The 27,473-nt window shown below is 36.6% G+C and overlaps 1 protein-coding gene across 13 annotated transcripts in view; it reads right to left on the bottom strand.

Annotated features, from left to right (window-relative positions):
* Window positions 1-27,473, bottom strand: part of MCTP1 (multiple C2 and transmembrane domain containing 1) — a 540,048-nt gene that overhangs the window by 70,071 nt on the left and 442,504 nt on the right. For all 13 annotated transcript variants that reach the window (XM_067031360.1, XM_067031359.1, XM_067031357.1 and 10 more), the window contains 2 exons: window positions 25,212-25,331; window positions 5,806-5,859 (listed from right to left, as the gene is read on the bottom strand). In XM_067031360.1, coding sequence (XP_066887461.1) covers window positions 5,806-5,859; window positions 25,212-25,331 — 174 coding nt within the window. The remainder of the gene's footprint in view (window positions 1-5,805; window positions 5,860-25,211; window positions 25,332-27,473) is intronic.

Here is a 27,473-nt window from a genome sequence, read left to right on the forward strand (position 1 = left end):
CAAAATGTAGCAAAGACCTAAATGTAAGGTCAGACACTATAAAACTCTTAGAGGAAAATATAGGCAGAACACTCTTTGACATAAATTGCTATAATATCTTTTTTGATCCACCTCCTAGAATAATGAAAATGAAAACAAAAATAAACAAATGGGACCTAATTAAACTTAAAAGCTTCTGCAGAGCAAAGGAAACCATCAACAAACTGAAAAGACAACCCACAAAATGGGAGAAAATATTTGCAAATGAAGCAACTGACAAGGGATTAATTTTCAAAACATACAAGCAGCTCATGCAGCTCTATGTCAAAAAAACAAACAATCCAATCAAAAAATGGGCAGAAGATCTAAATAGACATTTTTCCAAAGAAGACATACAGATGGCCAAAAAAACACATGAAAAGATGCTCAACATCACTAATTATTAGAGAAATGCAAATCAAAACTACAATGAAGTATCACCTCATACCAGTCAGAATGACCATTATCAAAAAGTCTACAAATAACAAATGCTGGAGCGGGTGTGGAGAAAAGGGAACCCTCCTACACTGTTGGTGGGAATGTAAACTGATGCAACCACTATGGAGAACAGTACGGAGGTTCCTTAAAAAACTTAAAATAGAACTACGATATGATCCAGCAATCCAACTCCTGGGCATATATCCAGACAAAACCACAATCCGAAAGGATACACGCATGCCAATGCTCACTGCAGCGCTATTTACAATAGCCAAGACATGGAAGCAACCTAAATGTCCATCAACAGAGGAATGGATAAAGAAGATGTGCTACATATATACGATGGAATATTATTACTCAGCCATAAAAAAGAATGAAATAATGCTGTTTGCAGCAACATGGATGGAACCAGACATTATCATACTAAGTGAAGAAAGTCAGACAGAGAAAGACAAATATCACATGATATCACTCATATGTGGAATCTAATTTAAAAAGATACAAATGAACATATTTACACAACAGAAATAGATTTACAGACACCACAAACAAACTTACAGTTACCAAAGGGGAAACGAGGGGGGGAGGGATAAATCAGGAGCTTGGGATGAACATACACACACTACCATATATAAGGAAGATTTAACCAACAAGGACCTACTGTATAGCACAGGGAAGTCTACTCAATATTCTGTGATAACCTATATGAGAAAAGAATCTAAAAAAGAATGACAATATGTATACATATAACTGAATCACTTTGCTGTCTACCTGAAACTAACACAACATTGTAAATCAACTAGACTCCAATAAAATTAAAATATGAAAAAAAGAAACAGAAATCTATTCTAATATTTTATAATGCATTATTGCTAGCCCTAGCAAATAAATATTTTAAAATAAAAAAAGCCTCTAAGTTTGTGATAATTTGTTATGCAGCAGTAACACCAATAATACTACTAATAAAATACTAACTACAAAATTTTAAAATAAATAATAAAAATAATAAAATAAAAAATAAAATACTAATAAGCTAATACAATGATATTCCACTTAAAGATAAGTTAGGATTTTTTTTGTCCCCTCTTTTCCTGCCTTTCTCCAAAGCTTTAATCCATTTCCCCACCATGTAGTTATTTCATTGACTATAACTAGAAAATATCTTTTTGTCAGATTAAAAGCTCCTCTCATACCACTTACTTATTAGAGTTATCTCTTTCTCCCCCCCCCACAGTTGATTTGAGATGCAGAGATGTATGCCTCTTGGGTATATTATATACATGTTTAGGGCTGGAGGATCAAACCAGAAAATACAGATCTTGAGAATTAAGGCAAATAATCTGTGTTCTGACGTAAGTCAGATATATTTCATTCATTGTAGCTACTTATCTTGAAACACAGTAACCTTGACATAATGGCTGAAGAAAAAAGAGAAGCAATGTAAGCATAAATGTCTGAACATTTTAATATCTTTTTTCGATAAACATTACTAGAATGCCACGCATTTGGATCCATGTTTTTCCTGAGGAAAACCTGCATACTATCTTCTGTTTCCTGATACTGCAGCTGGATCCTATTATAAGGGTAGGACATAACATGGGAAGCATGCCTAAACCTTTAAAGCTACAAAACAAAAGCTAATCTTCATTAATTAGATGTCTAGATTATGCAGATTGACCACTGTATTATTATATGTAACATGGTGAAAAACACTATTATATGGTTTGTTGATAGTTCCACGTAGGTAATTTATCTAAGCCTTATTTATAAAGATATTGTATTAACCACAAAGGCAGAATTTGGTGTCAGGTAAAAAAATCAGATCAAACTGTGACTTTGTGGTTGATGGCTGAAAGAATGCTTTACAACAAAGGCAAATGAGAATGCAAGATGATGTCTTTCTAACATTTAATTCAAGAAAAATTTCATCTCCAGCAAAGCTTAACCTAGAGCTACTACATAAGGCAGATATAAGTGAAAATATTAACAAGTCAATGATTTATAACTAAGACTCACCATTTAAAACCCATATTCTCTGCCTTTGTGGAAACCATGGAATTGGATTAAGAGAGAAGCCGCCTAATTTTAAATTTAAGCAAATGTGGACAATGGATTCTTAGAATAAAGGATAAGTCTGAGTATCACAAACCCTCACCTGATTAATGATTAGCTGTTTTAGTAAAAAGGAAGAACTTACGAAAAAATACTCATGGTCCATAATGTGGAAAAACTTCAAGATCTGCGAAGTCAGGTAAATCACGACTTTGTTTTTACCAACTTTAACCAAAGTCTTCCCAGGTGCTAAAGTCAGTACTAAAGAAAAGCTATTACAAAACGATTCTGTTAAGTAATTATCATCTTTGCTTCAACTTCTTATACCTGTGTCTATATACGCCATCTATGTAAGTATGTTGAGGGAAAACACTCCAAGCTCAAAAGAAGTGAACAACTTCAGTTTCTGCTCACACGGACCTTGTCAAGTAGCCAATGACTTGTCCTTTCATTGTGAGTGACTAATATCAATGCTGGCTCTAAAGAAAGACACTTTTCATAATCGCCCAACAATCTGCTAAGTGAAAACATATGAATGGGCTTAGGCACAGCCTGCCAGGGGTCTTTGCTGAATGGAAAACAGGTGCTCTCATTCTGTGCCACGTAATACCCCATTTACCCCCAAGTCCAAAGGTTACAGGACTAATAGCTGCCTTGTGGTAATCAGGGAAAGCCAAGACACTAGCCCTGGTGAAACATCTGGGACGTATTTTACATACTTGCAACATATGCTTCAGGTTCAATTAAAGTGAGGCTTTGGCACATTTATTAATCTTTTTTACTTTTATCCTATAAGAGGACCCATTGACCTGACCCCACTATTATACCATATGAGAAAACAGAGAAATAATGAGAGCTAGAGGTCAGTACCTGCTCATATGGCAAAAAACACACTTGTTTTCTCATGAAACTCCATTACGCATGACTCTATACACAAACTTTAAATAGAGGAACCAATGAATTTTTTAAAGTAGGAAATTACCCTTCTCCCACTCAGACACATCTGATAGCCAAGACTTACTTTCACCACTGCGAGAGCCAGTCGAGAGACGGAAACTGGTAAATAGAAACTTGAAGGATCCTTTCCTGTTTTCATTTCCTATATTAAAAACTTTGTATTTCCAGAATATAAGCTTTCCACTCTACGATTCTTCCCTCTATGATGCAAGTCCCTGAAAGTCTATTGTAAATTATTACATTTGAAATTTTCTTTTTGTTCAGATAAGATTTTTATACTATCAATTGCGTTATGAGTGAAAAAAAGCAAAACCTTCTTATATATCACTCAAATAAAGGGTTGGATTTATGAAAATCAGCTCACAATCCTTTCATATGGAAAACACACCGTTTGTCGGCATCCTGTACAGAAGAATACAGTTAAATTCACACAGTCATTTAAGCGCTCGCTTTCAATCAACTTTGGTAATGAGACCTGAAAATATGTTAGAACCAGGGTGTCAATCTCAGACAACCAAACACTGGATAACAACAGATGCCACTCCAGAGATCTGGGGTTGTTTCCACCCTGGCATGTTCTACTTGACATCTCTGTTTTGGTGAACTGGTTAACCAGGTGTGCTAACGTCTAACCGTGTGCCACTCCGAACACCCTCTCTATTAAAAGATGACCAAAAAGAGAGATGAGTGGTATAGAATATCAACAAACTGGCTAAAAAAACACAGGTTGACTTCAAGCAGGGGCACTGAAGTACTAGACTTCACCAAGGGTTTCCACTTATTAACATTTCTCGGGAAATGTCTGCTACCGGAATGGACCTTTAAGGTGGCTTTAATAATAAAGCAGCAACAGGCAAGGGAAAATGGCCATAAATGGATGGCAGCTCAGTGTTTATCAGCAGAGAAAGGGTGATTCAGAGCTGGCATGTTGAGTTTCAATACAAGCTCTCTACAGCTCTACAACTGACCTTAACAATAAATCATATCATTTATTGCCAGAAGTGTATGCTCATGTTATTCAACATTAAAAACAAGCACATATGTGTTTCTGCAGAAAGGAGATTTTGTTGTTACTTTATGTTTGATGATGCTGCTAATGACTAAATGATGTCCAGAAGAAAAATCTCACATAAAAACTCTATGAATTTAAAAATGTTTGAAATAGCAGTAGAAGGGAGAAAGTGTGTGTGTGTGTGTGTGTGTATGTTTCTGTTTCCCTTCCAGCATTGAATATGTCAGGAAAAAAATCATTTGGGAAGTTAACTAATCACTGTGAATTTTTTTGACATTTCCAATGCTTGCTTCTAGCACTCAAATTCCTATACCGGGATATAAGTGTACATCTCTACTGGAATCAAAGGTCAAGGGCATAAATTAAGATACAGTGTTTTTCTCCTTTCTTTAAAAAATTTCAGGGCTTTACTATAACAAAAGTCAGATAGATTCCATGAAGGTCAAAATCTGGTTTTATAGGCTGAACCATGTGGAAATAATGAATGATATTCTCACTACCCCCTCAGTCACTCCCCCTCTCAATCGCACCCTAAGACTTATTGGATTTTAGATCTAGAAGTGCCCAAAGATGATGATAAACCAGCATCACTAGCCTCCTTGCCATAGAAAGCCGTTCTTCCGACCTCAGCCACTGCTGCAGTGGTGCAAGGCCATTCTGATTCCTCCTTCCAGTTGTCCCCTCTCCCCAGGGGACAACCAATCCAAGCAGTCGCAGAAACTAGCTGTTATTTACTGTGGTCACCAACCCCAAGCCAACCAGCAATCGAAATACAGGCCTCTCTGAACAGACTTTCCTGACCAAGGAGCCACGGCCCATTCCAAGTCTAAGCCAGGGCAGTGAGCTCTGGGATTATTTAAATGCCCTCTGGAGCCCTCCGCACACGTGTTCTTTTGCTGAGTAATTCTTGGAAAATTACAGATGACAATATCCATGTTTGACACATGCAGGCTGCTATTGTTTTCACTCCTCTCTTCCCCCCAAGTGTAGCCTGATTTGTAATACTCAAGATAGGACAAATTTTTGCCCTTCAAAAACAGTTGTCACTGCTGTTATCTTCGTGAGAGCTATCAAGTTCCAGACAAGCTGAATTATTATTTTTTTGTTCCTGGAAGAAAAATATTTGACCCAGCTCTGGACAAAAGCGAAGACGATTTATAGCCCTCTCTCCCTCTTTGCAACATGCAGTGGCATTGTTAGGATGATAAACAGCACTGTCCAATTTTCTGGACTCAAACACTTCGACTCCTTTTTAACTGTCTGTGAAAACAGTGTCATGTCTACATTTCCCCATCCCCAGGTACCCAAGTGCTGGGAAAGATAATTACCTTGTCATCTTTGTCATCTTCTTCTTCCTCGTCCTCTAGCATGTCCTCCACTACCTGCAGACAGAAACAGAAGTCCTTTTCATGCTCTTAAAGGAGAGAATTTTGTTCTGTCATTTTGAACCTTTTAGAAGTGAAAACTTTATTAACATTTGAAACGGACGCACTGAGAGGGAATATCTGATCTAGAGATAGGGATTAGGAAAATGCTATGTCTTTAATTGATGAACACCAGGGAACTGAAAATCCCAGTCAGGGGAACCCTATTTGTGTGAAATGTTCTGTGACAATTTAAAGAATTGGAAATATGCATAAGGTAAACTAACACTAATCTGAAGGATGCTTTAAATCAGGAGATTTCTTTTTTTACCTACTCCACTGTCTATATTAAATTAAGCACTTTAAATTTGGAGCTAGATAACTAAGCAGAAAACAGCTCTGCTATTTCTAATTTACTTGTCACCAAACCCTAAGATAAAAATCTATGCCTGTTCATTGATTCATGCTGGTGAACTATGGCATAAAGCTAACAATATCTTTCATGGCTCCAATTTTAATTCTGACATATAAGTGTCAACTCTTGACCATCTCTGAATTACTTGTTCATTTTGTGGATTACCTGAAACTCCAATTTTAATTCTCTGTGATTTTACACATGGAATATGTTATGAGAATGAACATTACTACTGAAAGAAAAGACGTATTCAATAATCAAATGTGTATATTATGTATATATAACCCATGTAGATAGATATGCATGCATGTATTTTTTAATGGCTCCTGGTTTACCTACTTCAGCAGAATGGTATAGTCATTTTGGATTTGCCAAATAATTTCCCCTTGCCTGGATCAATATATAACTACAGGCATTACAAATGAGACCTCACCCCATTTCAGGTGTTTAATTATGTATTTATACACACACAATCCATGGAATCCAAAAATTTAAAAACTCTGGGGGGAGCTCTTATTCAGGTAAGTGCTAACTTATAACTGTATTTATGCCATTTGATATAATTTCTTGTGGTGCTTCTATTTTTTTATCCAGTATCTTTATCTCTGAATAAACTAGACAGAATCATGGTTATCAAATATTTTCAAACCTTTCTCCCAAGCTCCTAAGTTTAGAAGACAGATAGCTAGCTCTTCTTTCATGTGGCTTTAGGATAGAGACAGGAATATGCTATGAATGAAAACTTCAGTAACTAAGGCTTACTAAACAAAGAGTTACATAAACTGAGATAATACGTCAGGACGCTCAGTTATCCTAATAATTTTCTGCAAAGTTTCTAAAAGCTTTAACGGATTTAAAAGAAGAACCCAAACACAAACCTCTAGTTCTCACGAACTGATATATAACTAAAAACATCTGACAAACTGGGAAATTGTTCTTAATTTAATGTCATACTTTAAATCTTCTATTAAGTGGTAGAATCTGGTGGTCTTTCATTTGGACACTCAGCATTTCAAAAGAATCAGAGTAGCCCAATGTTCTGTTTCCAGTATCGGGTTAGAGTCTACACTGATTTTGGGGACATATAAAATAGTTCAGCCACAGCAAGAAAGAAGGACTCTTGACATTCTAACTATACTCAGACACTCCATAAGCATTTATTACAAACACCCTTGTCCAAGGCACAGTACTAGGGACTGTGGGAATAGAAAGATGAATAACACACGTATACTTCATCTATAGTCATTTCAGCCCACAAGAGGCTTATAATCCAATAGAATTTAAATGGAGGCTATCAGATAGCCTTTCATGTTGACTTTTAACTTCCTGAAAATTTGAAGCATGCATATCATAAATATATACACAACAATAGTGACAATGTATAATTGAGGTGCTGTATGCCAGACTATTCCAAACTGGAACCTTTGTGATGGAGGTTGAAATAGGAGAGGCAGTCACAATATTTCAGTACATCGTGTTGCATCAAAAGAATTCACCTAACACAGCAAGTAGCTAAACTAGAACTCAGACCCAGATTGTGGGATAGCAGAGCCAGCTCTGAAACCCTGCTCAGTTCTAAAACCAAAAAAATAAATAAATAAAAGGGAAAAAAGGAAAATAAAAACAAAAAAATGATTGATCTCTCACATGATTTTTTTAATGATTATACTTTTGTATCTCTTATAAAATGGTGTTATAAATTTTAGATTTATATTAAGTAATATTTTAAGGTTGTCATTTTCTATTTGTAAAAAATAAAAATTGTATATATTTCAGGTATACAATGATTATTTGATATATATTAGATTAAGTAATTTTTTCCTAAAATTACTCATGTAGAGTCATGTATCAAATATGGAAAATGAAATGAATATTATACTTTTATTCTTATGCATAAAAATCAAATAATATTTTAGGTGGTTATTGTTAAGAATGTATTATGTATCTCTCCTCTTCAGTATTTACCACCGTACTACAGTGCAAGGAAGGCAGAATGGTGTCAGATTGTGCCTAGCAGTTCATAATAAGTATTCAATAAATATTTGTTGATAGACTGAACAGAAGAAAACCTCATCTATGCTTCATATCTTTGAACATGCATTTTGGGAGAGGGCCTATCATTTATCCCACAGAATTCAACTAGCTCACCTGCAAAGACTTATACCTAATCAATGATGCAGATTAATAAAAGCAAATATTCAAACTGTTTTCAAAGATTTGCCTGGCAATAGAAAGCATGCATATTTAACTGTTACTTTAAGATTTGGAGATCTCCAATATCTTTAATTTTCAAAGATTCAAAATATTATCGAACCATAAAAAAACCAAGAAGTTAATTTATGCATTTCACAAAACAGTTGCAGATCTTATGTTCAAGAAGGACTCAAAAGGTCTACAGAATCAGGCTCTTCATTTGCAAAACCCAAACTGTTCCCACACTGCACAAGTGGGAAATTGGCTACCCACAACTGCCCCACAAATACGCAGCCAGAGTCACCCAAACACAACTATTTGCTTTTACATTTGCCAGGAAAGTGTTGTGTTAGCGAGAGGCCTTTGTGTTGTGTTGCAGCACCCAAGTGAGGGCTTTTCCCCTCCTCCAGTGACTTTTTAACGTTACAACATAAACATCTACAAGTGAGGATTTATAATACAGATGGTTTCCTAGTGATGCCTTTAAGCTGCTTCAGAATGTATCCCACTGTTATGGTTTGCTCAGATGAAGCTTAAGGTGCCTTGGAAAATGGAGATAATAGCACCTTCCCTACAGTGTTGATTAGGGGTCCAACGAGACAATGTGTTTCAAGTGTTCAGCACAGTTCCTGTACCGAAGTACTAAAAAATGTGAGCTACTAATAAAAGTAGAAATAACATCAATTTAATAATATTTAAACATTAATTTTTGGAAATTAAATGATATATATATTTTTTCCTGGGCAAAATATTCAGGGTTCTGAATGACATACACAATTCTGGTTGTTTCATTGACACTAAGGAACATATAAAGGGGCACAGGTAGAGTTGTGGATAAAGATTCCCGATTAACATGATAATGGTTTCACAACTAATTTTCAGGCTTTAAGGGTCCAATGAAATGGATGGCTTTAAAGGCAACAGTGTCTCAGAAGCTGGGCTGTGCTCTAAGACATAAGACCTGGCCAAATGCAATGAATACAGAAACTGCAAACTGAGCTTTTAAAAACAAACTGTATATATCACTGAAGTGCATTTAAGGATTGCACAAAATTGCAACCTTTTCTAGAGAACTCAAGTAACACCTACTATTTAGAAAGAGTGCTGGAGTTTAACACTTAACTAAGGAAACAAATAAAATAAAGGAGTCCCAGTCTCAAATTCCAGCTCTTTCCTCTTCAAATAAAACCAAATAAGGGCTACATAGTCTTGTTTTCAAGTATACAAAGTCCAGTTGCCCAAACATTTGTCAGCAATAATTTAATAACAAGACATCTGTAGGATTTCCTTGAGGAAAAAAAAAATGAAGAGTGACAAAAATGCATGTGTTAGAAAAGATACATTTTTACAAAGTTGGGTGTTTTCCTCTTTTCATAAGGGGTAATATCTCAGATTGGCCCTAGAATTCTTTTTCCAAATTATGCTTTCTGATACCTTGCTTGAAAGCAAGTAGTATTAATCAAACAAAGGAAGGGCACTAGGGAAATCAGAAAGATGTAATGCAAGCAGTTAAAAGTGACATGACCTTCTGTAATGTCGCCCGTCACAGACTTATATGCCACACACTGGAGGAAGGTCTTGAAAGAAACTGATTCTTGGTACTATTCCTTGAATGTAATACTAATAAAGATGACATTTTAAAAAACACACGTAGACAGCCCCAAATGCAGCGTTCCAGCTACATTACAGCCAAAGAATAAGCAGATAACACTATTTTTAGAAGCATAATATTTCTTCTTTCATAGTCCACATTTGCTAAACATTTGTCATTAACATATACAATATAATATGTAGCTGTATATTTTAAAAATCCATTTTCAAAATGGAGCAAAACTGCATCTGAAGAATCTGTATGTTTTATACAGTTGTATAGGAAGTCTATTATTATGACTTTTAATTATAATTTGACACAACTAAATGCTTTATGATTTGCAAGGAAATAAAATTTTATTTGGCTGAAAATGTTAAAAATGATGCTGGTAATCTGAACAAAAATATGACAATATGTTTAGAATTACTCCACTAGACAAAGATGTATAAGGGAGGGGACCAGCAGGATGCAGAAAAGGCAGACCAAAACTGTAAAAGGATGAGGAAAAGTAGATTCGGGTAAACTTCACTATTAAAATCATCACGGGACAGTGGATACTAAGTCCTGCCTCTTTTTTTTTTTTTTTTTTTCCGGTACGCTGGCCTCTCACTGTTGTGGCCTCTCCCGTTGCAGGAGCACAGGCTCCGGACGCGCAGGCTCAGCGGCCATGACTCACGGACGGGCCCAGCCACTCCGCGGCATGTGGGGTCTTCCCGGACCGGGGCACAAACCCATGTCCCCTGCATCGGCAGGCGGACTCTCAACCACTGCGCCACCAGGGAAGCCCCAAAGTCCTGCTTTTTAATACTAATTTAGGGTGCATGTTTGAAAACTAAAATGACAAAAGGGGGTTAAAAGTTCCATGAATAATTCTTAAAACACTTTGTATTATGATTTTCCCAGGGCTAAAGTCTTCCACTTATTTATATCTCTTTAAACAAAAAGGAAAAATCTTGGTTATGTTACCTTTGTAAGATAAGTATTGAGTACCACAAAGTCAAAAACCCTGGAAAGCCAAAGCTGACACAAACCAGTTTCTTTTATATGTTTACTTTTTCCCTCAGAAATAATCTTTGAATTAAATGGATGTTTTTCTATGTTCAGAATGAATAGTTACACAATTCAAATTGCTTTACTCAAAACGGTCTATAAAAAAGCAACACATTTAAATTAAAGAAGAAATCACTGCTGTCCAGATGTGCAACTGCAATGTTAAAAAATTAAAGAAAGAAAACTGTCACAAAAGAAAGAAGTTTCATATTTAATTTTATATTCATAGAACATCCAAATGTGTACAGATGCTTATATTTGGATACATTACAAACTAAATGCTTATTTCCACTCTAGAGATATGGAGGAATTTGGGTAGAGCAGTTTGCTTCAACATGGTCTGGAGTTCATTTATACCATTTTGTGTGTACATAACCCAAGCAGAACAGGCATTTGTGTGCCAATGGATGTATTACACGTGCAAGTATCATATGAAATTATTGAAAGTCTATGAATTGAGAAGATGCATATAACCAACCACTCAGATTATTTTGGATCACTTAAAACACTGGAGGTTGGGCTGAAGACTTTTGTGGTCAATAAGATCATTATAGGTGCACCTGTGCTGTCATTTTCACCACAGGACACCTGCACTTCTCAAGACTCTTGAGAAGGAACTTTTGCAAAATGAATGGTGCAATTAACCTGTACGTATAATTTACTCCACATCTGAAAGAATAATAAAACCCATAAACAGGTCTGGAATACACTGTTTAGTCTATCTCAAAAGCAACTGCATGTATGATGGCTGCTTGGTTTGATTCACGCTATTAAGAATTTGACCTTGGAGTATTTCAGCTACAGTAGTCATCAAGATAACTGAACCACTAGATGTAATAATAATTAGTGTGATAGGCTTGCCAGTGAAGCTGAATATATTGCAATACAAAAGAAGGCAGACTAAAAAGAAAAGCATTATTACTTACTGCTAAAAGACTTCCGGATTTTTACAGAGACACTCAAATATAATTATTTCTTCTTGCAGAATGCGTTTCCTTGGCTCATTCTGGGAAGTGCCATGTTATAATTTAGTCTGATTCTTAATAGGAAATGTGGCTTTAATGTGGCAATCAGATGACTTTTGATGCATGCCACGGATTACATACGGCCTGAATTCTGCATCATCAACAACAGCATTCTTATTTGCAGTATAATATGTTTTGCTGTAAGGTGCAAGGGCAGTAAATTTACTTTACTGGCCAAGAGTATGTAACCTTTTAGTCTTATGTCAGCTTAATATGCAGAAAAACCGTTCCATTAAGAAAGGCTAAATACAATATAAATTCTATAATCAGTATAAGCATCTTAAATGAATTTCTTTTCATATTTCCTTCTCAGTATTCTTAAATGTTCATTTTTATACTTACACAAAGCATTGTGAACAGAATTCTAGTGTTTATTTGAACTATGTCTCCATCTAAAGGCTTCACAATGTATTGTATTTTCGCTTGTAGGGAAAATTCTAATCTTGGAGTCTTTACAATATTGCATGTTAATTTGATTGAGCAGGGAAAAAAATAGGTCAACTATTAACTTGCAATGTGCTTTTTAAAAACTAATGCTTTCTTGAAGCAATCTTATTTGGGGAGTTAAAAATTATACAAAAGGCCAAAAAATTGAATTGTTTAATGTGCTTTGCAAATGAAATTGAAAGATAACTAGACTTACCACTAATCTATTTTATAAAATTTAATATTTTCAAAGCAAAACATTTTTGCTCATTAATAATAAACAGATTTCAAATAAAAAATAAAATTATATGCTTTAGCCTCTCTCTATAAAACCAAGTTTCCATTCCAGATGCACAAATTTGTAACAAAAAAGGGCACAATTTTAAATGTCTCAGGTTTTAAAAACAACCTTAGGAATGCTTTTAAAGTGTCTAATAAAGAGTCCACATTATCTATTTAAAACATTTTCTGCAAAGCAGGGGGAGGGAGCTGCTATGATCTCCAGTCTTTTCCAGTCTTCTCAGAAATGTTCCTCACTCTAACCCCATCAGATATGTTTGGGAGCATTAGAGTTGCAATAGGCAAGAAGTTCTTTTCAGGTAAATGTATAGTTTAGCAGATATAATAAAGGTAAATGCTACACTTTGGGAAGATTAGGTACCTTTAAAGAATAGAATTTGAAAACAAAAAAACCATTAATCTTGGAGATTAATATGAGCAAACTTTTGAACCATATTGCTGTTAGGTTTAATTTACTTTTTACAAAAATTCACTGCTACTGCCTATTTTAAGCAATGTAATTGGGAGTAGTAGAGGGGGTGAGAAGAATAGGTGGACATTTGAAGAGAAAAATATTCTGATGCTAATTTGATTTTTCTTCTTTTTTTTCCCTTGTGCCTAGAATATTTTGAGGCCTGAGAACATTGTCAGAAAGTCTAACTTTAAAAATGGAGCAGATTTTGAATGTCAAAAAATCATAGAAAACTTCAGTTTTTTTCCTTGTATTTCTTTTCTATAAATAATAATGATAAAATATTTTTTACCTTTTTTGTAAAGAATAATCACCTCCCAAAAGACAGCCTATGTGGGTTTAGAGCTACATTGGAACTGGAAAGAATGTGTGTGGTGAATGGTGAATTGTAGCACAAAAGCCTGCATGAAAAGGATGTTCAGGAAACCTCACACAAAACCTCTGTATCCATTTTATCATGAGCTTCCCACAATATAACACAAGAGGTCTATATTCTAGGAAAAGCTTGCCTGGTCCACTTATCATTTCAGCTTTATGTAGTGTACTGTATGATTGCTAAATTAGTACATAATGTATTTATAATATTTATAGTGCCAACATTTAGTTAAATAACCTTTATGTAAGATTTATGTTGATTTTTTAAAAATTTCTCATTTAATGGCAAATTATGAGGAGCATGTTTCATAAAGATAATTCTCCATTTAAATTCATCAGTCCATTAAATATTAAAATTATGTTTCTGATGCAATCGAGAACAAATTTGTCCAGCTTCAGTGATTATTTGCACTCATAAAAATTAGGCTTGATTAATAAAATTTAAATGCTTGATTAAGTTGACATTTTTATGTTCTATTCTGATTTATTTAAATTAGTCCCTGTGCTCAGGCCTGGCATGCTAGTAGGTTTACCTTTCTCCTTCTCTTAGTCAACATACAGAGTGAAGCTGTTAGGAAAGAGTATTTTGCTATGGACTCAGTGATGGTCTCAGGGAAGGAAATGCCATGTTCTCTGCTCATGGTGCTGCTGGCCTTTGTCTTTACGTCCTGTGCATGGTGGAGATTTGTATTACGATAATCAAGAAAAATGTTTCTTCCAAATATCTATGGATACGATCTGTAAAATGGCATACATTTTTGGTATTTCTATACATTTCAGTTTTCAAGAAGCTTTAATCTGTAGAGGATTGTTCAAATTTCTTTGTCAGCTTTTTTTGTTGATAAAAATGTAATTTTCATTTTGTGGGACTTCCATATATACAGCAAGGGGATTATAGACACAGGAAATCTTTCTGTGGCAATTTTACTATCTTTGTCCACAAGTTCAAAACCAAGAAGGACTAATGGCCATGGAAAACCATTCTCTTTCATAGTTCTTACAAGTGAACTGTTTAAGAGAGGCGGTTACTTCTACTATGTTTAAACACCCATTTTACCCCCACTAGTTTGCCCTGTTTTATAATCAGGTGCCTAATTATCATTTATTGAGCACTCACTATATGCTTAACACAGTGTGCTGTCTCTTTAATCCTCACAAGACCTCAACAAAAGTAGGTATTATCCCCATTTTACTGGTGAGGAAACTGAGGCTTAGAGAAATGAATAAATTCATACAGCTAACAAGTAGAAGGTCTGAAATTTAATGCCAGGTCTTTGTAATTTCAAAGTTTGGACTCTTAACCTCTACCAACTGTAAAGTGGTAGTGGCAACACTCATTTTTAAGATGTTTCTGCTGTTGCCCATGGGACTGTAACATATCTGGAAACTTTGTTTAGGTGAACTGTCTCTCATTTAAGCATGTTACCAGAATATTGTTATTGTTTAAAAAATAAGTGATATGGTATCATGACTATTTTCTTTTTCTTGAATGATGAAATAAATTCAATAACACTTGAAAGAAAATGCCCTTGAAGGCATGTTTTAGTTTGGTTACCTGCACATACTACTCCAGTTCCATGTACAGAAAGGCTTTAAAATTACATGCCCTTAATAAATTTATCTCATGGAACACTAAAAAAAATGAATACAAAACTCTCAGGTTTATTGGACTCCCAACAATGGTTCTGATTTATAAACTTTTTCCACAAGCAGATAAAGACATATCCCTTGGTTTCTATTTTTAGTTTGTTTATTGAAGTCTTGCCATTTCTCATCCCCTTTCTGGACTAGGGACAGTAAGTCTCCACAAATATTGTATGAAAGCTTCAGCTAACACCACCCCACCACCCGGGGCATGATGCAAATGAGTCCTGTGTTCATGAGTCGGCCAGAAGGTGCTTCTGTTGGTCCTACATGCTATCTCCCTCACCATAAGGTGTCAAAGGAGTTTTGGCTACCTACCAAGAGGAGGGTGGAAAATCATTTAGAAAGAACCAACAGAACATCACTAGAAATAGGTGGGAAAACACATCCACCCTGAGAAGTGAGATCCAAACCGTGGATATCCTTTTTTCTGCTCTCGTAAGTCCCACTCTTTGACAGAAATGACAAAATTGTGGAGGCAGACCTTTTGGAAAGGGAACAGAAATAATAAAGCCATTTGGTTGACAAATGGGTAGATGCTTGGGTTGGACACTTTGGAAAACCATTGAGATGGTGAATTCTTTGCATCCATGGGAGACTTTGAGGAGAGTTTAGGAAGTTGATTTTCCAATGAGTTCCTGGGGATCCAGGAGTCAATTGGGGTTCAATTAAGAGAAATTTAGTCATTTATGGGGGCAAGGTCTTCAGGTTTCCTTCAAGGCTGCCAAGACAATTCAGTTGGTGGAAAAAGAGCTGGGTTTCAGGCAGAAATACTCTATAGGAATGAAAAGTATCTCTTTACCTTGTTACATTCTCATATGTATCTTTGGGGAATCTGAGCAAGGTGGGAGCGATTCAGGAAGATGGTGAGGGCTGCAGTATAAGAGTAACTATAAGCGTCCTCTGTGGCAACTACCACTAACTTTAAATTCTAAGTATCTCTCCTGAGTCCTAATAGATCTAAAGCAAAAGAAGTCTGCCTTCTAGACAGGAGGATCTTTAGTATATTGACTTTAAAAAATAGAACTGTTTTCCTTTACATCTTTCTCTAAGTGAACTGACATGTCACGTACAGGTAACACTCATCTTCCAATCTGAAGTTGAGGTGCAGTTTGAGAATAGAGTAAAAACATAGACAATACACTGAAGTATTAAAGGCAAACATGGAGTTACTGAGTGAAGGGACAGACGGAAGGGTGGAATAGAGCTGTGGCCACAGATAGGTAGACGCTCTTTCTTTATATATGCAGCACACGCACACGTATCTGGGATGATCTAAATGTTTTTTGGCCGCATGCTCTGCATTTCATATATAGGCCTCAATCACTGCACCTATTATATCCATGTATTACACTTAGTTGTTTGTTTCCCTCACTAGACCACAAACTGTCATGGGCAAGGACCAGGTCTTTTTTTCTCTCCTTCTTTCCTCTCCCTCTCCCTTTCTTTTATTTTTATTGAAGTATAATAGATTTACTGGGACCAGGTCTTAATAATCTTTGGACAACAGCTAGCACAGTGCCTGCAAATGTTCAATACATTTTTGTTGAATGAAAATTAGACAATTTTTGATGTGGAAAAAAAATCAGATTAACATACTTAGTATTCATTCATTAAACATTTTTTGAGCAATTACTGTGCTGCTATAGCTGAGATATCTTGTTCTGTGCTGGGATTAGATATACAGATGGAAGATACAGTTAGAACAGTCTGGGGCAGGTAAAGAAAAACCCCGGTGAGCTTTTTATTATAATACAGCTAGGGGGATATGGGAACTGAGAGGGGAGGGTTCACTTAAGCTCTTGGAGTATATTATGGTAGAGATGGGTTGGTAGGGGTAGGGGTGGGTAAGAATGGGCAGGAAGTCAGAGATGGCTCACCAGGGGAAATGAAGAAGATAATTGGTGGTTACCCAGGCATATATATATATAAAATATTAAAACCTTAATGGGTGGCAAATCAGTATTGACGACCAAAAATATTCAAAATGCATATACTCTGACCCAGGAATTCTCCTTCAAGGACTTTGTCAAAAGACATTACCGACGACCTGCTCAGAGATTTGATTAGGATGTTTCTTTGCAGCATTCTTTGAGATGGCATAAACACTGGAAACAAACATTTCTAAAATGAGTGTTTAATTGAGAAAAAATAAAGTATTCATACGGTGAAAATTATTCAGTCATTAAAAGTCATGTTGTTTTCCAGTAATTTTAGGGAAACTCAAAGTAGGTATGCTAACAGTACCTTTAATGTGATCCAATTTTCATAAAAAATAAAATATATATGACAAGCAAGAACTACACCTTACATTCGCAAACATATTTTTTTTTTTTTTAAGAAAAGAGTAGAAGCTGTAGAGAGAGGGTATTGACTATTTGGGAAACTACAAATACACTCGGCTCCAGCTACTGCTGCTGCCGCCATAGCTGTCCCAGCCACCCTGGGTCCTCCTCTGTCAAGGCCATGTCAAGACCCCATCCCTCAAAGGTTCCCTTACCCCGCGGCAGAAGACCACTACTTGGCCTCCTCCTCCACTGTGGGGCCTTGACCTGCGCACGCCTAGGCTCCCATCTGCTCATCAACACCCACGGGGTCTCCTCCAAGTTCACAGTGCAGCTGGAGGAGGAGCCCTGGAGCTCATCCCAGAGCAAGGTGCCCCAGGAGAGCCAGGCCCTCTCAAGGGAGTGTGCCCACTTCTTTGTGGGCAGGGCTTCTGAGCTCAACCCCTTCTATGTTTGGCTCCTGCAGCAAGGACTTCAAGCGCTCCAGCCACCTGTCCCGGCACAGTGCCACACACACATCGTGCCGGATGGCCCGCTGCACATCTGTTCTGGTGCCCGTGCAACTTCCAGGCACAGCACGAGCACCTCCGCTAAGTTCAAGACCAGGCCTACACTGCCCTTCCCTGGGCCACCACGTCTGTCCCACACAGCACCACCCACACAAAATCACTGCCGGTGCAGAGGTTACTGCCTTATCCTAGACCTCAGTTTCCCCATCTATACAAAGAGAGAAGCATCATTGCTTCCTTCTTTGCTTTCTGTTATGTTATGTGGACCAAGTCTTTGCCCACCCTGGGCCTGTGGAATGGGTGCACTGGAGGAGAGGCAGAGAACACAGGCCTGGGAACCAGTTGGAAGTGGGTTCCAGTCCCACCGTGCTGTGCGAGCCTTTGCAAGTGGCATAAGCTGTCTGAGCTTTGTTTCCCTGCTCTCCCAAGTGGTGAATGGTTGCTTTCTGGTTGAAAGAGATGACAAAAGAGAATGGGGCACTCTTTGGTTCATTTTTGCACCTCCTCCCTTCTGCCCACTATCTCCATCTTTTGCTCATTAAACATTCCATTCTCAAAACCAAAACACACAAACGAACAATCCTGCTGGAATGCAGGGGAGATAAAGCTGAAGCTATATGGTTTGGGTGGGGCATACAAATGAGGAATCTTCTATGCCATGCTCAAAGACATTACGGAAAGACAAAAGTAGCAGAAGGAAAAAAATCAGCATTTTGTTTCAGAACTATCACCTTCTTACGAGTCTTGACGTAAGAATACAAGCTGTGATTTGGGGGAAAGTTGCCAGAAAAATACAAGACATCCAGTTAAATTGGAATTTAGATAAATAATGAATATTATTTTTATATAAATATCTCCTGTTGTTTATCTGAAATACCAATTTAACTGGGCATCTGTATGTTTCCTTGCTACAACTGGCAACCCTAAACAGGGAACAAATTCAGAGGGCTTCAGGGGTTGGAGCTCGAGGAAAATTTGCAACACAGAAGGCCTTGGTCACCTGAGAGAGAGGGAATGTAGCATGGTGGTGGGAGTGGGGCATTGGAGAAGAGTGGAAAAAAAGGTGGAAATCCTGTTGGGGTATGTCCAGAGCCTGATGAGGTGATGGTCATCAGTGTACAGGGCACCAGTCTGTAGACTGAGTGATAATCTGGCACATCTAAGTGGTTGAACAGATTTGAAAGGGTCACAAGGGATGAAATTTTCTACTGACATCTGATTGGCTGTTGGTTTCTACCTCTTTATGCTTGTGATTTTGTTGGAAAAATAAAGGTCTGGTTCTTTTCATGGTCCTCCTCACATTTTTGCAAGCTGCTGACCTTAAAAATTTGAGAAAATTTGTTGAAATAAGCAGGAAAAAGAAAAGAGTGATCATCAATTTTTAGATGTGTTTACAGGCTGTATGACTCAGTGCTGCTTCTGTTAAGAGCAAGTACATGGTCTTTTTTGGTACTGAGATGCAAACTCAGGAGGCTCTGATCTAGGCTACTTTCTGTGAATGATAAAGCCTTTATTGAAGTGCCAAGAGTCTGACCACGCACCAAAAGTGCTTTTCGTATGGAGCCCGCTCCTCTCAGCTCAGCTTTGGCCAGTCTTTTCAGATCCTGTTAGGAATATTTCACTTATTCCATAGTCTACTTATTCAAATACTCCACCAGGAGGACTTCTTAGGAACTGAGAGTACTGTCTGAGAAAATAATAAATGAGCTTGATTTACAGGAAATCAGGTCAAACAAACAGATGTTTCTTTGGTGGATGATCCTAAATTGTCCTATCAACAGCATTTATGGTGGCAAAGGAAATTCTCTCCTTACAAGCTTTATTTCTAGACATCAATGTTCTGGGCCTAAGTGGAATAGTACCAACAACAACAAATACAGTCAGCGCTATTCTAAAGGGGAAAAGAAGCATGGAGGGCTTTGCCATGTGAGGGAACTAACAAAACATTTCAGTTATTTCCTAAAGTATTTTAGCAGACAGATTTGGGCTCAATTTGTATCACAGTGAGATCATGAGTCATAGAATGATTTCATTGATCTAGCCTACTCTTCAGTCTTTTAATGCCTCCATTGATTAGGCAACTAAGATTGTTATGTGGGAGGCATATCATGACAGTAAAAATGAATGCTCTTTTAAAATGTAATTTAAAAGCACTGCTTGAAGAATTTTTGAATGTCAAAGATATTCAAAGATTTTCTTCACTAATGTGAAGGATTTTTAGCTTTGATTTACTCTTCCACGCTCACCTGGGTGGATGGAAAGTAGTCCTCCCGGTCATGAATGTTTTTTGAAATGAACGGGGTCACCTGGGATCAAACAGGTGATCAGTACCCATTCTTGAGAGGTCACCAGGTACCTCACAGGAAGAATCTGGGGATACCTGGGATTCCAGGTAAGGCTCCAAACACTTAGAAAGTGGATCCCTTGGTAAAGGCATACCCAAACGTGTACCACAGAAATACCCTGAGGCTTCAGAATAGGGCAGAGCTGGGTTTGCACCCCACTTACTCTATGGAGTTTGTTATGCATCATTCTCTTTGATTCTGAATTTCCTCTTTTGTAAAATGAGGATAAAACCATTTAGAATCATTTACTTGATATAATTATTATGAAGTAAAGTAAGAAACTAGCACACCATTATAAGGCAATTATACTCCAATAAAGATGTTAAAAATAAAATAATAATTTTAAAAAATTATTATGAAGAATTAAAGGAAACCATGTCTCTAAAAGGCTTAGCAGGATACCCGATACATTCAAGTTGCTCCATTTTCCTGAATGAGAGGTGAGGAGGACATGGGGGTGCAGTGGGGAAAATGAGGGTTTTCCAACAACCTGTTTGCTTAAAGATAGAGTTAGTACTACTGACCATTCTGAAGCTTAAAGGAGAAATGTGCTCAAAAGGTACCCAGGGAGACCTGGGATGGACCAAAATATAGCCTCAAGAGGAAATGTAGTTGAGTGGTGTGATAAGGAGTGCAAACTTCAGAAAGACTGACGGATCCTAACACCCACTCGGCCACTTTCTAACTAACTGTGTGCCTTCGGAACTATTTAACCTCTCTACCCTGTTTCCCTGTATGTGAAGTAGTAAAGATGATACCTGTCTCAGTGAGAGTATATAGAGCTCTGATTTCTTCAGCCAACCTGTTTCTTTCATCCTCTGAGATTTGATTTCCCCTCTCTCAAGGAAGGGCTCTTGTAGTCATGCTTCTTCCACGTATGTTCCCTTCCTTGTCACAGAGAAGAGAACAGGCGGTCACCTGATTTAGGAGGCCCCAACACATGGGCTGGGCTGACACAATCATCTTCTCTCTCCTGGGCGAAAACTAAATGACATGATAAAAGAAAGTGCTTAACACAGTGCCCAGGGTGTAATGAGGATTCGAAAATTTTTAACTCCAAAGTAAAGATCACTTCTTGGCATCTACTCTTACAAAAATCTCAGTTTATAGTAACTGTAATGTGGATAGTTGGTACAAGCCCAATGGGCAGTGCAGGGGTGATGTTCCCCTGGTTCTGGAGTGATGGCTTAAACCAAGAGAAGTATGACATTCATGCCACAGACATTTCTGAATGAAGTTTGTATTAAACAGTTTTCTCTGGAAAAGTCTAACAATTCTTATGCTATAAATTTTAATGTCATGGTCCAAGTAGAGATTGATTTAGATCTAGAATTGCTTATTTTTAACAAGTCTGACTGAGAAACAGCAGAGGTGAAATACCATTGCTAACCACACCTCTTTCTCATGTGCATCTCTAAGTCTACAGCGTTAGACTCAGGAACGGCTGTTTCCTTATCCTGTCCTCAATGGGTTCAGCTCATTATATGCAGCAAAACTTACTTGGCAAGGATTACATCTAATTTTTTTCATTAAACTAGAACAGGCACCATGGTGGGGAAAAGGTAGGGGGTTTCAGTTCCTGTGATCTTTAAGTCTCCAAAAAGGAAATGGTCTCCTTAATAAACAATAAACAGACAGAGAAATCCTTTCCTATTTTAGTATTAATCTCAACTATCCTCCAATATTTTGAAGACAGAATTTTTACCCAACTATGTACTTTTTATCTTTTACAGTATTTATTTCCTTTTATCTTACAACTTCTTATGTCATGGAAATATTATTTTCTTTTCTCTTTTGCTACACAAATCTGAAGTTTATTTTGATTTGTTTTTCTTTTATAATTTTCATCCTAATTGAATTTTCCCAGCTGAATAATGTACAGATGATTTTTTGTGTGTGACAGAGTATCCACCGCCCTCCCCCGCCCCCTGTTTTTCCTGAAACAGAAAGTTCCCTGATTTGGAATCAGCCAATGGTGTGATTAATGCACTTCAGAGATTCCCTAAAGTTTTCACACATGCTGAAAAATTCTGCATTGTTTTGGGGATACCAAGAAGGACTTAGGGCAAAGTACCATTCTTCCAGGGCTTTCCACTATGCAGTAGATGAGTAGTCAGGCACAGCATAGCAACCCCTACAAACACTTCTCTTAATTTACATATATGTGCTTGTGAATATGTGTGTGTGTGTGTGTGTGTGTGTGTGCAATCTATAACCAGCAAAGTATAACCCAGGTTTCTTTTCAAAAGGAGCAACCAGTTCAAATGCACAGCTGGGTATGGCAGAAAACACATAATTAGACAAATTGGATTTAAGAGTTACGTAAGGTCTCAGCTGAGCCAGTGAATGAGAATTGAATGAAGCGTTGTGATTGCTGCTCTGGTGCCTGGAAAGAACAGAATATGTGGATATGTGTGTTTTGGGCAAATAAAAGGCAATCACTGGGAGTTATGGAGTGTAGTTGGCATTGCATGAAAGTTAGACTGTAGCATGTTTCACAGTGGCCTGTGTTGGGGAATAAAATATAGTCCATGGCTAAAAGGGGGATTCAGTCAGAGATATGCCCACAAGGAAGGATGTGTAAGTACTATATCAGAGTTATATTTTGGAGGAAAAAGGGCAGTAGAAAAATTTACATAATATGTTAACTTTTCAATAGGCTTATAAAAATTCACAGAGAATTTTAAGTACAAGGGGATACATTATATGTTATTACTTTTCCTCTAAAAGTGGACCTTTCCAGCCAAGGCATGTATATTCTGAAGAAAATAACAAGAAAAGTCTATAGTTTCAGAATTTTTTACTAAGAATACTCAAACCAATGACTAAATATTGAAGATAAGCCCACACATAGGATTAAGAAGCTGAAACTAAATTACCACTTTTTTGCAAACATTCTTATTTGCAGATTTGTCTCAAGGCAACTGAATGAAAAGTAGATTTTCCTGGGGTGAATTGGAGATTGAGATTGACATATATACACTAATATGTATAAAATAGATAACTAATAAGAACCTGCTGTATAAAAAATAAATAAATAAAATTAAATTTTTTTTAAAAGTAGATTTTCTTCTCTCTCAACAACCTCCTGGAAATAAATGGGACGAAAAGGACTTGTCTCAGAGAGTCCTATCTTCTTAAAGAAAACATCCTGGATTAATTGACAGAAGTACCTATTAGTCCCCATGACACCAAGGTTTATGGCATTTGAGGCTTGTCTCTCAGTGTGCAAGTTAAATATATATCCATAAATCCTTGCCAATAATAATAACAACGCCTTGTCTGTTGATGCTGCCTAACCATTAAAATCTCTAATAGCAATCTCATGTTATCTCATGTTTGGTTTGATAAACTTTACAAAAAAATGTTTGAACACCTCTAATTTGCAAAACACGTGCTAGAGACGGTGGCAAGTACAAAGATGAACACTTCCCTACCTCAAATTTATAATCTCATAAGAGAGACAGAAATATATCAAATAACATAGGGAAATAAACAAGGTGTGTTGTTGGCAACCTTGCCATGGTACTTGGTGGTTGTGCATCTGGATTTTTCTTTTATTTTGATGATAAATAAAATTATTTTGAAGAAGTCTATTTTGTTTATGTAACCATTTAAAGTATATTTTGCTTGAGTTATTTAAAAAGAAAATTATTTTATGTCATAGGTATGTCTGTGCAATCATTATGAAGTTATTATAACAAAGTATGATATAATACTACTAAACTTATGATCAAATAACTCTGTTTCCTGCATCATGGGCACAATAGTTGTCAAAAGTCCTGATTATCAATCAAATGGAGGCCCTTAATGGCAAAAAAAAAAAAAAAAAAATCAGGGAATCTGATGTGGACAAATAGCTACCAAATAGATCCTTATGTTTGACAAACCCTTAAATTATTCTCAACAGCTGTCTACAGAATTATAAAATTGCAAATATTCTATGTGGATAAGACATTCCCCTCCTATTTATTTACATATGGGCAAGTTTTTCAAGCCGTATGTTTGCTAGGGATGTAGTGACTGAAATAGCCTAAGGGGAATGAAGACTGGTGGGAGAATAACAAACGTGATTATAATGTGGCTAGCTTCTGCTTCTCAGTCTAAAACTCTTTGAGAGAGAAAAGGTTGTCTCACACATTCTAAAAACTTCCAAAAATGCCGGAGAGGGCAAGTGAGTGCAACATAACTTTCCTTAGGTTAAATGAAAGCTCTTGATCCATGAGCCAGTATCTTGATACACCCCTGACACAGAGAAGGGTATTTGTTATTGTTCAGTGAATGAACGCTGAATTAAGGTACTTTATGTACTTTTCTAGGCCAACAACCATCAAGTCTTCCTGCCCTCCAATGACAGACCACAGAGAACTGTCTTAAATAAAATACATTCGTTTGGTCTGACCATAGATAATTTTGTGATATTATGTCTTAACTCAGGATTCATTAAGACATAAAAACAGTAAGGAGCATAAAAGAAATAATCATTTGGAATAACTAATTTATACCTAAAAATCATAACGCATTCTTTGGTGTGATCTCAATTTTAGTTCCTACCAAAATGAGTAATGCTAGAAATAGGGGAATACTTTCTATTGTGTTAGGACCAAAGAGTTGTTAGTTTTGAACTGATAAAACTTTCCTCCAGACTTGAGTATTTACAGACAGAATTTCTGGTTTGCAAAACCGAATTCAATGTTGATCTTGTTGGAGAGACTAGGAATAAGAACAAAAACACATGCAAATAAGAAAGTAGAGACTTACTGTATCACGTTGCCTGTTATCTTTCCCTGATATTATCAAGAAGTAGTTCCATGTCAATAGTAACAACAAAGCCATTGGTATCATGTAGAGCTCAAAGTTCCAGACAACAAAGAGAAAGAGCTGAAGGAGAGAGAAGGAAGAAGAAAAAGATGAGTCAACTCTGAATTTCATTAAATGGACTCTCTTATCCATACTGCACTTCAAAAAAGCACACAATTAAATGCTTCAGAACAGAAAGATTTGTCTTGAAAACAAAAACTTGAGAACTTGTTAGGCATTTTTCTAAAAGCACAACCGACCCCTGGAAAGTCACTAAGATTTTTACTTTGTTTAATTTCTATGAAGGAAAAACTGATATCACTACATTGTCAGTGAGGCAATTTTAATTTTTCTCCTCCAGTGAAATTATTGTTAGGTTGGACAAAATAAAGTTTTAAAAAAGAAAGGCAGTAAAATGAGCTTCACTACATTGTCAGAAATAACTGGTCTATCTGCCTTAATGATAAACGATGAATCACCATTTTATATAAGAAACTTTTTTAAAATCTCACTTGGATAATACAATGTAACAAGCATAATAGGCAGATGAAAATACCAAGTCTACACCAGAGAGCTCCCAAGATTTCACATTATGAATAACAGAACTGCTACCAACAAGTGTAAAAAATTCAGCCTTGCCATAGAAATCAAACAGCTTTTAAAAAAATGGAGTAACTTCGTCAAAGGAAAATTTTAAATGTCTACCTTTATTATCTTTTAAAACTACTTACTTCTCTAAGTATGTAAATGATTTTTAAAATTGTATGAGGAATGTAAGTTTAAGAACTCACCTAAGCTGGCAGAAGGAGTGATTTTTAAGAGCATCTGCATCATAAAGTAACCAGCAATGGTTATAAACTGTTACTCATCCCCATTCCCCACCAGACTCTTATAATGCTGCACCGATCATCTAAATTCTCTGGGTCTGTGGCCCCTGCTGCCAAATTAAGGTAATTTAAGTCAGATGGTAGTTAAGAGCCAGATTCCACCCTTGGTGCTAACTAGTCCTATAACCTCTGGCATGGTATATATCCTCCTTTTAGTTTCTTCTTCTGTAAAATGGGGATGATAAGAGTATCCACCTGAGAGGCCATGACAATTAAATAGTTGAACTGTGTTAAGGATTTAACACACTGCTTGGTACTCACTAAGAGCTCAAAAGAAGTATTGTGTAAATGATATCAATACATTACAAAATTGAGAAAGTTAACTATTTATTAACTAAGGTTCTCAGGTAGTAGTACATATTCTAATACTGAAAACTAGAAAGTCATCTGACTGCTAAGCTTTAGCTGAACCAAAGTATAATGGGGAATTTGAGCCAGCTGGTTGGGGTCATGCAAACATCCTGCCTTTGACAGATCAGAAGGGTTAGGAGCAGTGCCCTAAGAGCACTCACATCAGGCACAGCAGCATGGGCTGTTTGCAGCCTTCTTAACAAACCTCAGCCAAGCCCACAGCCTATTCAAATTGCAGAGAAAATGAACCTGTATGGAGTGGTAGAGGAACCCCTGGCCCATGGGCCAGAAGACTGGTTCTGGGCCTTAGAAAATCACTCTCCCTCAGTGTTGTCATTTCTCAACATAGGTCTGTAGATCTGATCCCCTCTAACATCCTTTCTCTAATATTTAAAATGACTTCATGATGTTTTTGTACCATCAGGGATTTTTTAAATGTGATATTAAATTTTGAAGACTGTATATTTTACTGAATTCTTTGATATTCCTAACCCACATGGACACCAAAAAGCATAAATAATGGTTTAGTAACCCAAGAAATGAATTTTGTACAGAATTACATGGTAACCGTAGATTCAAGTTCCTGAATAAGAAAAATCTCAAATATGTTAATGTGTGGAACATGAGCCATATCTTCTCTTTCACCAGAAAAGTAGAAAGATTTCTAGAAAAGGAAAATATTTCTATTTAATTTTTAAAATACATACAATATATTTAAAGATGATACAAATGATAACTGACAGCTATGATTATTCTATTAAAGTGTATTTAAAAATATATTTATTCAGGAAGTGATTTAAGGCAAATTTGATAGACATCAACATATATAAAAGAGAAAATTATTTTTTGCTAGAATCCATATTAATTCTTTACATATTTATTTGTAAAATTTTGACAATCACTAAAATATAAGCTCTTTAAAGGAAGGGATTTTTTTTTTTCTTTTTGCTTGCTGTTCTAGCCCCAGAGCATAGAATGGTGCTTG

Source organism: Kogia breviceps, chromosome 4 (assembly GCF_026419965.1).
Source record: "Kogia breviceps isolate mKogBre1 chromosome 4, mKogBre1 haplotype 1, whole genome shotgun sequence".
NCBI classification, from domain to species: domain Eukaryota; kingdom Metazoa; phylum Chordata; class Mammalia; order Artiodactyla; family Physeteridae; genus Kogia; species Kogia breviceps.